Source organism: Mercenaria mercenaria, chromosome 11 (genome assembly GCF_021730395.1).
Source record: "Mercenaria mercenaria strain notata chromosome 11, MADL_Memer_1, whole genome shotgun sequence".
Classification (NCBI taxonomy): Eukaryota; Metazoa; Mollusca; class Bivalvia; order Venerida; family Veneridae; genus Mercenaria; species Mercenaria mercenaria.
Genome location: NC_069371.1, coordinates 42440883 through 42458175, shown reverse-complemented (window position 1 = coordinate 42458175; position 17293 = coordinate 42440883). Strand labels below are relative to the sequence as shown.

The 17293-nt window shown below is 34.5% G+C and overlaps 1 protein-coding gene across 6 annotated transcripts in view; it reads right to left on the bottom strand.

The window, feature by feature from the left end:
- Positions 1–17293, bottom strand: part of LOC123531486 (corticotropin-releasing factor receptor 2-like) — a 124878-nt gene that overhangs the window by 38952 nt on the left and 68633 nt on the right. For all 6 annotated transcript variants that reach the window (XM_045312497.2, XM_045312496.2, XM_045312495.2 and 3 more), the window contains exon 3: positions 12035–13409. In XM_045312497.2, the coding sequence (XP_045168432.2) occupies positions 12035–12122 (88 nt within the window). In that variant the 5' untranslated portion in view covers positions 12123–13409. The remainder of the gene's footprint in view (positions 1–12034; positions 13410–17293) is intronic.

Here is a 17293-nt window from a genome sequence, read left to right as displayed (position 1 = left end):
TAAACGACAGACACTGACGCCTACATTTGGAATTATCTGAATGTGGTATTTTAGAATACAAGTCTTCGAGAGGATCTTCTTTACGATTTGATTACGATATTTCTTGCAATTACTTCTGCTAAGGAGTAATGTATTTTATATTGAATTATACGAAGCTGCATTAGAAAGGCGAAAAGATTTTCTCTCAGATTTACAACTACTACATCCACAGAATGTCTGATAAGAAACAAATGCCATCTTGTCGCACTGCTTAACTTGAGAAATTCATAAATGACATGTTATCGGGTTTTTTTTTCTCTGTAAAGCTCTGCATGGATTTGCTTTTATATTCATAATAAGCTGTTTTTGTTTTATGGATCCTAACACACTATGCATAAAGTTATTCATACCGCCTATTTTCAAGCTTTATCTATTATCTAAATGTATTAATTTAGCTATTAAACATTTTACCTCTAAGTCTGACATTGACTTTGGATCTTGTGACCTTGGTTGTACGCTCTAAACATTGTTTGACTTCCAAATGTGACCTTAGCCTGCTGACCCGAGTCGTGCGCTCTGCATGCAGTCTTAATGAGCTTAATAACAAAAGCCAAGGTTTATGAAAATCATCCCATGAAGATACAGACCTGTACGACGAACGGACCGACCGACAGACGGACATGCGTCACGCCCTCACTGACTTTGTATCTGGGGGTATAATAATGATAGTGATAATAATGATAACCCTGCCTTGAAGTGACCACCTGAAGTTGTGTTCTGTATGCCGCCGCATTATGTTTAACATGTTTGCCAAACTAAGAACCTTTTCCGGGATTGAACATATATGGATCGGACAGGAAGTAATGCTTATCTAAACTGAGATCTGACCTATGACCTTGACACTGAACTTGTGATACATAGTTGTAACAAGTTATATGAATATCCTTTCATATGCTTGGAAGAATTACAAATGGACAACTGGACGATAGTATTGATGTCACCTGATAATCTGAGAAGATTTTATAAGATATATTTGAAATTTGGGCTATAAATTATTTGGTAATCAAATGAATTTTCATTTGTACAACTTGCTATTTTAAAAAAAAAAACAATGGAAGTCGGTCAAAGAGGCTTGCATGAAAATATGAACAACTGAGGTTGGTCAAAGAGGCTTGCATGAAAGTATGAACAACTGAAGTCGGTCAAAGAGGCTTGCATGAGGCTTGCATGAAAGTATGAACAACTGAAGTCGGTCAAAGAGGCTTGCATGAAAATATGAACAACTGAAGTCGGTCAAAGAGGCTTGCATGAAAGTATGAACAACTGAAATCGGTCAAAGAGGCTTGCATGAAAATATGAACAACTGAAGTCGGGCAAAGAGGCTTGCATGAAAGTATGAACAACTGAAGTCGGTCAAAGAGGCTTGCATGAAAATATGAACAACTGAAGTCGGTCAAAGAGGCTTGCATGAAAGTATGAACAACTGAAGTCGGTCAAAGAGGCTTGCATGAAAGTATGAACAACGGAAGTCGGTCAAAGAGGCTTGCATGAAAGTATGAACAACTGAAGTCGGTCAAAGAGGCTTGCATGAAAGTATGAAATATTACAAGTTCAATGACTGGCTTGTTATTGTACGATATCAATCTATTTGCTGACAACAACAAAAAATAATGATTATTTTTCAGTCCTTTTTTATGGTAGGTAATGATGCGTGCAAGTAAACATTCAGAATGAAAGACAGTCATCCAGTCGGAATAGAGCCTTCTCGTTCATACATTGCAAAAATATATACTTGTTACGCCCTGTACGCTTTCAAAATACCTTTGTACTGTACTATTGGTCATATGACAGGTGTTGTTAATAGCAGACGGTCATTATGCTACTTCAGTTGTTTTTGTACAGTGAATGTTTTTTAAACGTTATTTCACCACTTAACCTTCCGTTACGATTTGATGTCTGGCAATAGAACTTCCGTAATTACAATAACTGCTTATTATGTTGTAACATTATACAGAGTAGATTTGAAACACATCAAATAATAGGCAAGCTGTGTTCCAGAAAATGTGTTTATTGAATTTCTAACATGGACTTCACCTTAAGTATGAAGTTCAAAATATCGCCGCTTGTTTGGTCAATATAGGTACATCACGGCTTGTACAAGATGGCAAAGTCTATTCAAACATTCATAAATCATGTCAATGCAAACATACATGAAAACATGATAGAATTATTTTAAAACCAAACAACGTGCGTTTAAAACACACAGTCAAACCTGTCACTACCTTGGCTTAAACCTAAATATAAAGAAGGTTTTGTTACATTAAAAGAGACATTTGAGTTCGCTTTATAATTATTAATCCATTTTCGTACCTAGGAAAAACAATACTTCTTCGCAAGCTTTTCACTCTGCTTTCATCTTCTGCAAATTTAAAGCAATAACATTTGTGTGTTTACATCTCATGCCTTCTGTTGCCATTGTGTTATGGATTCACCTAGGAAGGATAATCATTTACTATAACTTTTGAACATGGTTGTAATCAAGGTAAACCAGTTTCAAGGCCCCCAGTGGTGTTTTGCAACGACCTTATCCAAGGCGGTGTCCCACTTTTTTTCGTTTTGTCCTCGTGTCTTTGCTTTGTCTGTGTGCGCGTGCTGTGCGCGCACCTGTGTGTAGAGATTGTGTGCATGTCCACGTGTTTTGAGTTGCGGTTTTGTAATGCTATTTCTTTTTGAACGTGATTTGTATTTACAAATACAGCTTGTATCATTACTTTTTAAGTCAATGACATTTTGTATAATGTACACGTCTTTGTTTATTGAGCTCGCCTTAACCTAGACGAAACATATAGACACTGAAATGTCTATCAGAATAAAATAAGAATACCTGTCCATTGAAAATGGCGTGAATCACTTTAAAGAGGCACCACAAAATAACTGTATTCTTTTGTATTTCCATGATGGTAATTATTCATGCTTTGAATGAAGAAAATGAGAAATAAGTATCTAAGTACAAATTGACAAACTGGGCCTAAATTGTCCACCTGAAAACTTGTATTATAGCTGTATGTTACCTGTATAATAAGAATGATTTTCATGAAGTTTTTGTGGGCGTAAAAAAGTAGGCCACTAAGTCGTGGTGGTTCTTTAAAAGTTTTGCTTGTCTTTTATTTCTAATTACCAAGCTTTCTAATCATTCTAACAGCAGTACGTATACAACGACGTATTAAAAAAATCGTAAAGTTTACTTCCCAGCATTCACTGCGTGATGTGACTGATATGAGTAAACCGAATCTTTAATAAGGACATTGTGTATAGACGAATAAAACTATTTCTTTCGTCTTTGCCCGCAGTCATTGTTGTTTGTATTATCTAGAGTCTGCTCAGACAGCTGAATTAAGTCAATGAAATTGTTTTAGATTTCACTAAAACTCTGTTTGGTTTCAAAAAAACATTTGAAACATTTTATATATAAATATGACTGTAAACATTTAAGTCCGTTTTGGCTCAATTAGTGGATACTATTTATCCCCGGGAACTCCAGTTAGATAATACTAATAGTTCGGATATTTTTTCTCATTTTCAGATTAACAGTATCTCTTTTTATGACACTACTATACTGTACATACAAAAATATATGACAGGAGGGATGGTTTTAGTTTTAGTAGTTTAAATCCCCCACTATTTGGATGGGGATGTTCCCAATTGAAGTGCCAATTGATAATGTCTCCATAATGCGTAGAAGAGATAAGATCAGATGAACGATGTCATTTCATGTTCCTTACGAAATCACTATTTCTGTTAACGGATAGATTGGTGCTAATTTGGCATGTTTTTATGACAGGCGAAACTGATAGCTTCATTGTAAAAGATATGATGTGGGTTTGCTTCTTTTTCTATAAATATCTAGCATTAAAGCTCGTATTAGCTCTGCAAATCTATTCTGTACGTTTTCGTGTCAGGCGATAGCAATTTCTGAATTGCATTTGACAAGCCTAATATTTTGAGAAAAAAGCAACAACAAAAGAACATCAATATTGAATTACACCACACAGATAATTGCAAGACTTATTTACAAAACTCGCCAAAATCAGTCAAATATTGTTGCAAATGAAAGGCTTTTCTTTAAATAAGAAATCAATCAAAAAAAAATAATGCAAAAATAGTCATTCAACGACCTGACATGTCTTTTCTTTCCGGAAACTAAACACTATTTACGTTGAATTTGAAGTTTGTAAAAACCTACCAACACCAGTATTACTCTCACCAGCTGCTTTAAATTAAATAATAGAAGAAAAGCTAACACTTATTTAAGGTACTTGTTAACCCGTACTGACAATCGACAATTTCCGTAGTTTACGTTTTCACCGTATTCGATTTCGGCATTCTCCGTTTGTTATAAAAACAACTTCCTGTTATGACCGAAGGATGCCGAATCGCATTCGGAAGATACACACGGAAATTGCCGATCGTCAATACGGGCCCATTACCGTAAGATATCGTGTTCGTTCAGCCGATTAGCGATTCATGTATGCAGCCGGAACACAAACCGAATTCTTACAATTTCGTTAGAAGCAATATATTGGAGGTAGATAAGGCAAATTAATATTGGCTCCAATTGTAACAAATAAGATCTGACCAAAACTGCCTGGTTAGCTCTTTTTAAAAAGTGAGTCATTTTATGTGCAAGTGAAAGCAATATATCGGCGATAGCATGATAAGGCAAATTGATGCTGGCTCCGAATGTAATAAATAAGATCTGACCAAAACTGCCTGATTAGCTCTTTTTAAAAAATGAGTCATTTTATGTGCAAGTGAAAGCAATATATTGGCGATAGCGTGATAAGGCAAATTAATGCTGGCTCCGAATGTAACAAATAAGATCTGACCAAAACTGCCTGGTTAGCTCTTTTTAAGTATTGAGTCATTTTATGTGCAATTTAAAGCAATATATTGGAAGTAGATAAGGCAAATATTGTAACAACTAAGATTTGGCTAAAACTGCCTGATCAGCCCTTTAAAGAAATGAGTCATTTTATTGTGCATGTGAATGTACTTTTTGGTACATAGAAGGTACGTAGGGAATAACCCACTGTATGAATACTTCTCTAACTACATGATATGACGAATACGGAGTAATATTTTGTTGCCTAACTATCCCTTTAGATAGGTTATAAACGGTTATTTATGCTATCAGCCTTGTTGAAAATGATGTGGTTATAAATATAACAAAATGCTTCTCTGTTAGCATCTTGTGCCATTTCAGCTTATTATAATCTATCGTTTAGTTTAAATGACCCACAGCAATGAAACACATTCAAATTAAATATAACGACTAGTTTTATCACAGGGAAGTTTTTTTATCCACAATGCGAATGTCAAAATACCTACTACTTTTTATGCATAAAGTCCTACTTACTGAAAGTAAAATCCAACTTTATCCGTTTAAAACGGTAAGAGTCAGCATTTGTATTTTATGCATAAAATAAGTACCATGTAGATGTCTAAAGTAAACCGTTTTGTTGTGTTTTTTGTGAGGATTACATGAGTAAGGAGCAAGAAATATTTTCTGAGTAAAAAATAACTGAATGAGTGTTCTGAAATCCCTATTTTTTTCTGGGAGTACTAAAGTTATGTAAAGTGTCGAATTTTAAAAGCCTTAGTAAAGGTAATCCGTCAATTGATGCTATAAACTATTCACTTCCATTTTAAAGAAGTTGCAGAATTATCGCAGACCTGTGAAATCGCTTTTATTTCACTTTAATTTCTGGCTAACCTAAGCTGGTGCCTTCATTCAATTAGTTATATATGATGATTACATTTGTAAGGAGTGTTGGGAATGATAATTTTTTGTGTAAGATAATTGAACGCATGAATCGAGTTTCCTGGCTCCTTAGAGAGTACTAATCAGGATTGTCGAAATTCAGCTTTAATTTAGTTATGAGACAATTTTAGCATGACTTGTGTCACGCTATTAAATTTTATTTCGGAATATTGTACATTTGTAGTTAGAAGAGAACGTGTTTAACAAGATAAGAATGTTGTGCATATTTAAAGATGTATTAGAATTTAATGTCCTGAAACCAATATTTAACACGTTTTCATTAAAAAAATATTGAGTTGAAGTCTGAAAAAGAGATGCTATGAAGTGTTACGTGTGTATATACATTTGTTCCGCTATTCCTTGAAAATTTCAAAATATGATTTTATGATTTTTTTCCCGCACTGCTTTATTTGTGTATGCCGTTTACTGCAATGTAGCTCCGATTTCTCAAAAATCTCCGCACAATTGAAAGATTTGAATTTCTCGCATATTACTCCACTTGATATGTTATATGAAATAGAATTGATTAAAACTAAACTAAGCCAACAAAAGTGTGTACATTTTCTTTTCCGTGTAAGTTTATTTTTTATTTTGAATATAATTCAATAATACTAAACGGGCAAATTTATTCGCAGTGGTAATATAATTCATGTGGTTTAGAGCAATTTTAACACGACAAACAATGCAGCTCGATCTTATCAATTATTCATAATTTCACATGGTCTTAATTGTAGGTTGCGTCAAAAGCGTCCGCGCTCAGGCAGGTGTGTTTCAAATTCCTGTAGTATACAAGAGGGCCAAGATGGCCCTAAGTCGCTCACCTGAGAAACATACCATAACAGTGTAAACATGTTTGACCTAGTGATTTCATGGAAACACATATTTTGGCCAATTTTCATTACGATTGGACCAAAAATGTGGTCTCTTGAGTTTGAACAAGTATTTTCTTAGATTTGACCTAATGACCTAGTTTTTAACCCCAGATGACCCATATTCAAACTTGACCTAGATTTTATCAAGGCAATCATTCTGACAAAATTTCATAAAGATCAATTGAAAAATTCAGTCTCTATCGCATACAAAAGGATTTTCTTTGATTTGACCTAGTGACCTACTTTTGACCCAGGATGACCGGGTTGCAAACTCGATCAAGACTTCATCAAGATAATCATTCTGACCAAATTTCACGAGGTCCAATTGAAAAATACAGTCTCCATCGCAAACAACAAAATTCCCTGCATAGTCGACAGATTTGTAGTTCTCGCATTTTGCTCCATGTGATAAGTTCATAAATGAAATAGAATTGATTAAAACTGAAAAAGGACAACAAAGTGTTTACATTTTCTTTTACGTATCTTGAACATAATTTGATATTACTGTCTAGTGGGTCTTATAAACGGACAAATGTATTCACAGTGGTAATTTTATAATATAATTCGTGCAGTTACGAGCAATTTTGACACGACAAACAATGCAGCTCTTATCAATTATTCATATTTTCACATGGTCATATTTGTAGGTGAGGTCATACACGTCAGGCAGGTGCGTTTCAACATCCTGCAGTATAAATGATATAAATCTTGATCCAATGGCTCATAAATTACGTTTCAAGTAAACGTACAATGTCTTCCACATCGATTCCAATATTAATCATTGAAGCTTAGAAAACTCTTAAAACATGCTGTCACTATTAACCGCAATTTGAGTTCCATAAACTTTATTACATATTCGCCTTATCAAGCTGAACATTTCTAAATAAACATACTTGATAGTTATTCAATAAGTCAATAATATAAAAGGGAAGGTATCATTTTCAAAGATTTATTATTCGATATCTATAATCTAGTTTATTTGTCATTTTTGTATTTTATATCGTCATTTTCAACAGTATTCCAGTTATGTAACGGCAGAAAGTAAACCTAGCCAGTGTTCCTGGACTTGGGCAGGTCTAATCTGTTCTCCGCAAGTATCTGCCAACTTCTCAACAAAAGTCAGAGGCGGAATGATTTCAGACACAATTTCTTTCTTCATATCGTCATAGAGAACATACGCCTGACCCAGGACCAGCTGACTCTTCATGGTTTACCTGACTTAGGACACTACGATCCCTGTTGACAGAGACGCTTAAAAGGGTTTTCTTGCTATAGACAAATAACCATTGTTGGTTTAAAGTCAGATGGTGCTCAAAATACATTGATATTTCAAAAAAGGTGTATATCACGCCCAGTAATTACTGGCGCTAACCTGTACCATTATTTCTATGACGAAAATTGGTTTAATCACCTAAAGAACTTGAATAATTCTATGATAATTTACATAACATTTAACAAGACATTTAATAATCATTTTGAAGGAAAGTACTTTTTTAAAAAGAAACATGCCAATGTTTTGAGACATGAACCACCTTTTGCCTTTAAACTGTTGGCAGTCATATATTATTTCCGAGTCAAGTCATAATATTTTTGAAAGTAATTCTGAATCAGTAACAACATGAATTATTTATTAGTTCGGTGTTTATATCATAAGATTTTTCAGACATTCTAGAGGAAAGGAGGTTGCAGAATTATTATAGACCTGTGACATCTGTTTCTATTCATTAAAACAGCAATGATCATTTATTGCATTTCTGACCAGGTCACTTTTATTTCTGCATATTCTAAGAAGGTGTCTTCATTCAATAGATTATGTATAATGATTACATTTGTAAGGAGTCTTGTCAATGAGCATTTTTTGTGTAGAATAATTGAACGCACGAATCGAGTTTCCTGTCTCCTTAGAGAGTACTAATCAGGACTGTCGAAATTCAGCTTTAATTCAGTTATGAGACAATTTTCGCATGATTTGTGTCACGCTATTAAATTCTATTTCGGATTATTGTACATTTTGTAGTTAGGTTACCAGTATTCAACTCGTTTTCATTAAAATTATCGTGTACACGTCTGAAAATTATAGGCTATGAAGTGCTACGGGTGTATGTACATTTGTTCCGCTATTCCTTGAACATTCTAAAATATGAACATGATATTTTCTCGCACAACTTCAGTTGGGTATGCAGTTTACTATAATAGCAAAATTCTCTACACAGTCTGTAGTTCTCGCATTTTACTCCGCTTGATACGTTATATGATACAGAATTAATTAAAACTGAAAAAGGACAACAGAAGTGTTTACATTTTGTACGTATCTTGAACATAACTTAATATAACTAGCGGGTCTTAAAAACGGGCAAATGTATTCACAGTGGTAATATGATAATATAATTCGTGCAGTTACGAGCAATTTTAACACGACAAACAATGCAGCTCTCATCAATTATTCATAATTTCACATGGTCCTATTTGTAGGTCGCGTCGTATGTGTCCGCGCTCAAGCAGGTGTGTTTCAACATCCTATAGTATAAATGATATGAGCCGTGCCATGAGAAAACCAACATAGTGGGTTTGCGACCAGCATGGATCCAGACCAGCCTGCGCATCCGCGCAGTCTGGTCAGGCTCCATGCTGTTCGCTTTTAAAGCCTACTGCAGTAAGAGAAACCGTTAGCGAACAGCATGGATCCTGACCAGACTGCGCGGATGCGCAGGCTGGTCTGGATCCATGCTGGTCGCAAACCCACTATGTTGGTTTTCCCATGGCACGGCTCATATAAATCCTTATCCAATAGCTCAAAAATTACTTTGCACATGAACGTAAAATGCTTTCAACATCTATTCCGACATCAATCATGGGAGCTTAGAAAGTTCTTAAAACATGCTGCAACTATTAAGCGGAATTCGGTTCCAAGTACAATCTACAAACTTTATTAAATATTCGCTTTTCAACAGACATTTATCAAGCTAAAAATATTTAAATAAACACACTTGATAGTTTGTCAATAATACAAAAGTGAAGGTATCATCTTCAAAGATTTATTGTTCGATGTTTATAATCTTGTTCAAAGTCACGCTTAATTTGTTTTTTTTTTTTTTGTTTTTTTTTTTTTTTTTGTTGCTTTTTTTGCTTTTGTTTTTTTAGTTTTTTTTTTATTTTACGCCATTTTTCAACAGTATTTCAGTTATTTAACGACAGGAAGTTAACCTAACCAGTGTTCCTAGATTCTGTGCATAAAATGTTCTCCGAAAGTAACTGCCAAATTCTCCGTATGAATCATAGACAGAGGGCAAATAATTTCAGACACAGTTTCTTGTATCAAATCTTCACAGATAACATACACTAGCGTTATCCCTGTTGAGCAAAGCAGGTGGGCGACAAGGACGCTTAAAGGGTTTTCTTGCTACAGACAAATAACCATTATGGGTTTAAGGCCAAATGGAGCGCAAAACACAATGAACTTTCAAAAAGGTATGTATACATTACGTCAATAATTATTGGCGCTGATCTGTACCATTAAATCTGTAATAAGAATTGGCTAAAGAACTTGAATAATTTTATAACAATTTATATAACATTAAACGGGACATTTAATAATTGTTCTGAGGCAAAAGTATTTTTAAAAGTAATTTGCCAATGCTTTGAGAAATGAACCATCTTTTTTTCTCTGGCCCTTAAACTGTAGGCGGTCATGTCCGACATATTGCTACCTTTTCAGGGTCAAGTCATAATACTGGTTGAAAGTACTTTAACAACTAACTACAGGTTATATATAAGTTTAAGGTTGATGTCAAAAGAATTGTACAGCCATTCTATCGGCCATATCTTTTTGCTTTACGTAGAGTGCGAATGCTCGAAATTTTACTTCCGTTACTAAGGATCTTTAAAATGCAAAGGATTCTGCGGGAATGCGTTACAGTATTACAACCAAAAAGTTTTATTTTATATATCTACAGTGAAAGGCTATCAACAGATATTTTAAACAGTAGTCATTCCATGTTTTATTACGGCATTACGATATATGTTTGAGAGAAAAAAGTATTAGACATAATTATTGAATAATGAGATCATATATTTGATTGACATTTTGCGGTAAAGAGTATCTTAAAAAAAACCTTACTCACTTGACAGGAAACGTATGCTGCTTTTAATGGTGTTAACCATTTCTAGAATTTTAAAATTGCAGTCATATCTGACGTTTATTTGTTTCCGGCAGAAATAATCAGATATCTTGAATACAAAAGAAAAGAAAATTTGGTATTCGGGGAAAACACACATTAAAATATATTACATTTCAATGACAGGAAAGTCAATTAATTTTGTATTTTTTACATATAGTTTTATGACAGAAGCGAAATAATTTTCTCTAAGATTAATTCAAAAGTTATTGAGTAACAGTCAATCTCTGTTTAAGAATAATATCTTCTAAACAACTTATTCAAGGTAAGCGATCTTACAGAGAAGGCACTGCTGGCCCGATGATCAGCTTCTCATATTATAGCTGACTCTTCATGGTTTACCTGAATATTCATAGTAAGCTCTTTCTGTTTTATTTTGGAACATACTACACAAAACAAATTAATACCGGATTGTTTAAACGCATTGCTCTTGCAATTTGTAATGTCTACAGGAAGTATGTCATGAATTTTTGACCAACTATGTACGGTGCAGATACACATAACTGGTCGGTCAAAATATCTAATACGCAATGAGCATTTGACACTTGAACAGACATTATGAGCATGGCAATGCAGGAAGATGAATTGAGCCGTGCCATGAGAAAACCAACATAGTGGGTATGCGACCAGCATGGATCCAGACCAGCCTGCGCATCCGCGCAGTCTGGTCAGGCTCCATGCTGTTCGCTTTTAAAGCCTATTTGAATTGGAGAAACTATTAGCGAACAGCATGGATCCTGACCAGACTGCGCGGATGCGCAGGCTGGTCTGGATCCATGCTGGTCGCATACCCACTATGTTGGTTTTCCCATGGCACGGCTCAATTTATCTTGGGACCACAGCAAAGTAAACCTGTATCAAAGGTTTCTTGGAACTGAAGCAGATCTCTTCCGGAGCAAATATGAATTATATATATACTGTAATGTTTACATGTTCTGTGTAAAATATGGTTTTATTTCGTCGAAATTGCTGTGCAAATACTCCTAACAGGGAAACTATATGTTGGCCAAAACATGACATAAAAAATGATTCCAAAATTGTCGAAAGAACCGTCTTCCTTTGCAGAATAATACGGTACAGCCTAACCAATTTTTCAACATTGCAACTATTGAAGGTGATATTCACAAAAATACATATCTTAATGATCAAACAGTAGATTTTTGTGTGAAGACATAAAAGAATCTTACCTGGAGGGGTACTGTTCACAAACAGATGTGGACACATTATAGTGGCATTCACTATTTCCTGGTCAAAGAATGTACTTGCTTCACTCATTTTCACTGTCACTGTACTTTAAAGTAGATATGTTGGTTTCGCTGGCATCGGCCTAAGTCTATTCCTTCTAAGTCTTGTGCACTTTATTAAAACATAACTGATAACTTCATAGGTTATATCACTTAAAAAAGTAGCACTTTGTAAAATTTAAAGAGTTTGATCCACGTTCGCTTAGTTTTCTTTTTTCAATTGTTTCGTTTATTTCCTCTCAAACTATCAATGGCTCACATGGCCATATTCGTACTAAAAAGTCTCATCAACGGGATCTTGCTAATTAAAATAGCCTTTGTAACAAGATAAACACGGAATGTTACTAACGTTTCTTGTTTTTCAAATGTCATAAATATCTATTCATGAAAACAATATTGTTGCAATATTTCCCCGATAATTCGTAAGCACATGTTAATTCCATATCAGTTACACCATTAATATTTAACAGCAATCCATCTACTTATTTACGTTTTAGACGTGAACATTCTTACGTAGCTATATCCTTAATGGGAAGGCGCCAACGACTTCTGAAATTAAAGCGCCTCTTGGACGGACGATAATGTAACTGCTCGCTAATAGCTGCTCCTTGTCAAGTTTAAAGATGCTGTTGGGATCATAAATAAGGCTTTAAGTGTCGAGAAAACTCTGGTCTCAATTCTTCCAGTCAAGTCACTATAATTATTTCTGTTCAGCGGAATGATCAGCATTCAATTATCAACATTCAATCTGTATAGTAAATATATCCAGTTCGGTATCAAGAAATCAATCAAGTGTTTACGCGATTTTGTTGTTGAAAATTTGTTTTTAAACACTTTACTGCAAATATTCACCTCATACAAAACAATCTAAATAAGTATGTTTTTGTTTTAAATTTCAATATATTTATAGAAACATTTTTATATCATACTCTACAATTTTTTCCTACTTTTAAAGTATTTATAGAAACTCGTCAATATCTCCTACAAAAACATCATCTCTATAACTCCCAATAGGACACTATTTCTGTCACGAACTGTTGATAAATACATTCCTGTCGCCTTTCATTTCTTTTCTAGTTTGCTACCAATTTGTTAAATACGCGCAGGAAAATAATTCCTTCTTTATAAATTCACATAACTGTCGACCTTTAATTAATATTCTGTGAATTTCTCCAGCAGATATTTCGGAACTGTTCATTTATTGATAGCTCGGCTGTCATTTCTTAGACGCTTTTATCCAATACTATTTTGTCAGCTACTACTCTCGTCTGGATGAAAGTCTGTCGCTCGTTGCAGCATTTTGTCAAATGTTCATCATCTTCAAAGAAAATATATAATATTTTATATAATGGTAGTGCAGAGTTAACGATTATTATAGAGTTGCCGAGTGACTACAATGCTACGAAAAGATTAAAAACAAATGTCAATTAATTTTTATCACAACATATTGATATAAATTTCTCTTTTTGCCATCTGTACATACTTATATTTAAAAACTATCATTAAATGATTCGAGTACAAGATCTATCGTCTGCATCACAGCTATTGTGTGGTTACAGCATGCTCTATTGTAATGAGTGTTACATAAGTGTCACATGTGAAAGCGATTACGTCAAACAAAGATTGTATCTCTATAATCAAATTTATATGTAACATAAAGAAATATTAATGTTTGTTATTGTAACAGTCATCAAGAGATCAACGGCGGTAGAGAGTTATCAACGCAGGTTTTCCTGGTCGCGTTCTATCTTTCCAAACAATACTCTTCTACATTTAATTAACTATCATAACAGCAGCATCTCTTTTCTATATGGCTGTCAGAACACTGTTATATTGCCCTCCGCGATCGTGGAGTTCATTCAATGAATTTTATAACAGAATCCCGCTTAGGCCTCTGCTAAGATTAGATGTAAGGTGAAGCAATTTCATTACATACCACGAACAAAACTCGATCAAACACAATCTGCTATTATGTTGCTTGGTTGCGCTATTTGAGCCGTGCCATGAGAAAACCAACATAGTGGGTTTGGGACCAGCATGGATCCAGACCAGCCTGTGCATTCGCGCAGTCTGGTCAGGATCCATGCTGTTCGCTAACAGTTTCTCCAATTCCAATAGGCTTTAAAAGCGAACAGCATGGATCCTGACCAGACTGCGCGGATGCGCAGGCTGGTCTGGATCCATGCTGGTCGCAAACCCACTATGTTGGTTTTCTCATGGCACGGCTCATTTGCTTTCACAATTTTATTTACAAAATGTATCAATACGTGCAAAATCATATGGGGATTTCTTTGAAATGCATGCATGCAGACATTGAATAACAAATTTTCAGTTTAACGCAGACTGGTTACTTTGGCAATAATTGTAAACTTGTCTTACAAAGTCAATATATCCAAAGTCATTCCGAATGTGGCACGTAAGATCTCACAATCACAATTAACAATGTTTTACATTTATAAAGACTTAATATATAATTCATTTTTAATACCAGCGAAAAGCATTAACAATAAAATAATGTTTTACAAAAAATATTTTACAATCCCGAGACTCTTTATTCACGAACTAAACAACAGTTCCATTTCAATTTACCAAGCATGTTTACTTAGAAATACTAAATGTTATTAACTACATTATCACATGTTACTAAATATGGTAACACATTTGCATTGGTTTTAAAAGTATATGAGCAGATATTAGTTTTCGTGTTAGCTGATATCGGTATCAGGCACACTTACGGTCATATCAGTCACACTTCCGGCTGCGCAAAACATCAAGATTTTATACTTCCACTAACACAATGTCAAGGTTATACAATCTTACTTTTATTTTACAAAAGAATATATAGTAAATTAATATAATTTCGCTTGCTTCCTCTTCTAGTGTGATCAAATAAGGTTGACAAAAGAAACTACGGCCCTAGAATGCATTAATTTTAAAGGCGTACGCTAGTATTCGGGCGAAATTTCTCCCAGATATTATATTATTGGAAAAAATTCGCCCATCTGATATACAGGGAATTCTAGCGTACAAATGTTTGAAAGGAAATGACGTCAGCATAATCAGACAATGTTTACATTTCCGCGCATTCCATGAGCATTCAATGACGCTGTGCAACATTAATTTATTTCACTTTAACAGTAGAACATATGCAATAAACATGTTATAAAACAGGGCTAGTGTAAACTAAGGCGATATTGACATACTAGGCCAGAATTATGCCAATATCGCCTTAAGGCAAACCAGCCCTGTATAATAACCTCTAAATAATACCAGGCTTGTTCTGAATGAAATGCCAGTACAACCGTAGTCCTATGCCAATGCAAGCTCGTAAAAGCGCAGTGAACACCCGTCATGCATAGGCGAGAAACAATAGTATCTAGCAATTTATCTCCGATATAGTTACTTTACATTTGCTCTAAGGCGACATATGTATAACGAGTTCCGACACAAACATACTTAGATACGAGTTTATGGAGACACTTTCGTATCCTGGCGTAAAAAAGAACATAGTTTTGTAAAAAAAAGTACTAAACGAATGTGATGTTTGTGCCAAAGCTTTAAATGCTGGAAAAGTACCACTAGCGTCAGCTCATTACGGCACATTTATTCGGTTGTAAACACACTAAATAGCTAGTCTTTCTTTTTGTAACTGAAAACGGCAAATGAGCTGAAATCAACAACCAAAACACGTTGATATTTTGTCGGTTTTTTTTTTTTCTCATAAAATTCTTTCCAACACTAAATATAAATTTGATGAGGTTCTGTAAACTTTAGTAGTAGCGGAGCGACGGTAAAAAAATGTAGCTATTGTGTGAGACCTTAGGTCTGATGTTGAATTATTTCAGTACGAGAATGCTACAAAAGTTTCGATCTCGGATCTTATTCACATTTCACTTTTAATTCAGCAGAAAATGCGTGTGTGTAAATTGACCTTTTAGTGTATATTATACACCTGAAGCTTTACGATACGAGCAGCAGTCGTGATAAGTTCAAATCAGTCAATCATTACTTAAGGAGCAATACATTGATTTATTTTACTAAGTCTTATTACTTCCTTTAGTCCCATAAATGACTTATCAACTCCTTTTTAACGATGCTGTTGTAATACAATATTGATCTTACGTGCCTGTGCCTAATTGTTTTGTGACTGATAAATGAGAACAAAGGAAGTCGTTTTGTAAAGTGTCATCTTAACTAACAGGAATGAAAATAACATATCTTTTTAATTAGAACATAACTTTCGCTCCAGGTCAAATTTGCTCAATTGTTTGATCAATATCCCACACAATTCTTGGCCAATCAATACTTACGTGATTGTCAGTTTAATCGCTCATTTCCACTGTGTGAGGTAGAATACTTTTTATCGAATCGCTTAGCCAAGCAGGACCATAATAATGTCTGCTTAATTCAAATGCAGTGCATTTCAGCAGCTGCTTTAAGAACGTTTAAGGGAATTCAGGTAAGATTTGTTTAACGAATCGCTAAACCAAGCACAATTTAAATGCAGTGAATTCACACAGCTGCTTTAAGAACATTAAAAGGTATTTAGATGGAATATTTTTATCAAATAGCTTAGCCAGGCAGGAACATAATAATGTCTGCCTAATTCAAATGCAGTGAATTCGCACATCTGATTTAAGAACTTTAAAAGGCATTCATGTAGAACAGTTTTTATCAAATCACTGAGCCAAACAGGAACATAATAAGGTCTGCCTAATTTAAATGCAGTGAATTCGCGCAGTTGATTTAAGAATTTTAAAGGGCATTCAGGTAAAATATTTCTATGGAATCGCTTAGCCAAGCAAGGTCATTATTTAAATGCAATGAATTCGCACAACTGATTTAAGAACTTTAAAAGGCATTAAGGTAGAATATTTTTATCAAATCGCTGAGCCAATCAGGAACATAATAAAGTCTGCTTAATTTAAATGCAGTGACATTGCGCAGCTGCTTTAACGGTTTTAAAGGGAATTAAACTTTTCAATAGATTTACGACAAGGTTTTCAACTAGGAGGTCGTACTTTCGAATTCCGTGGCAGGCAATGGTTCATCGAGATCATTTAATTAAGCTAAAGTTCATTAATTTTGTCCACCACCTCTGATTAACACGGTGAAGTTGTAAGACACTTGCCAAAAACAATGAAATACATGTAGTGGCAAAGATTCCATATAAAAATGGTTAGTAATCTGACTGCTGTATAT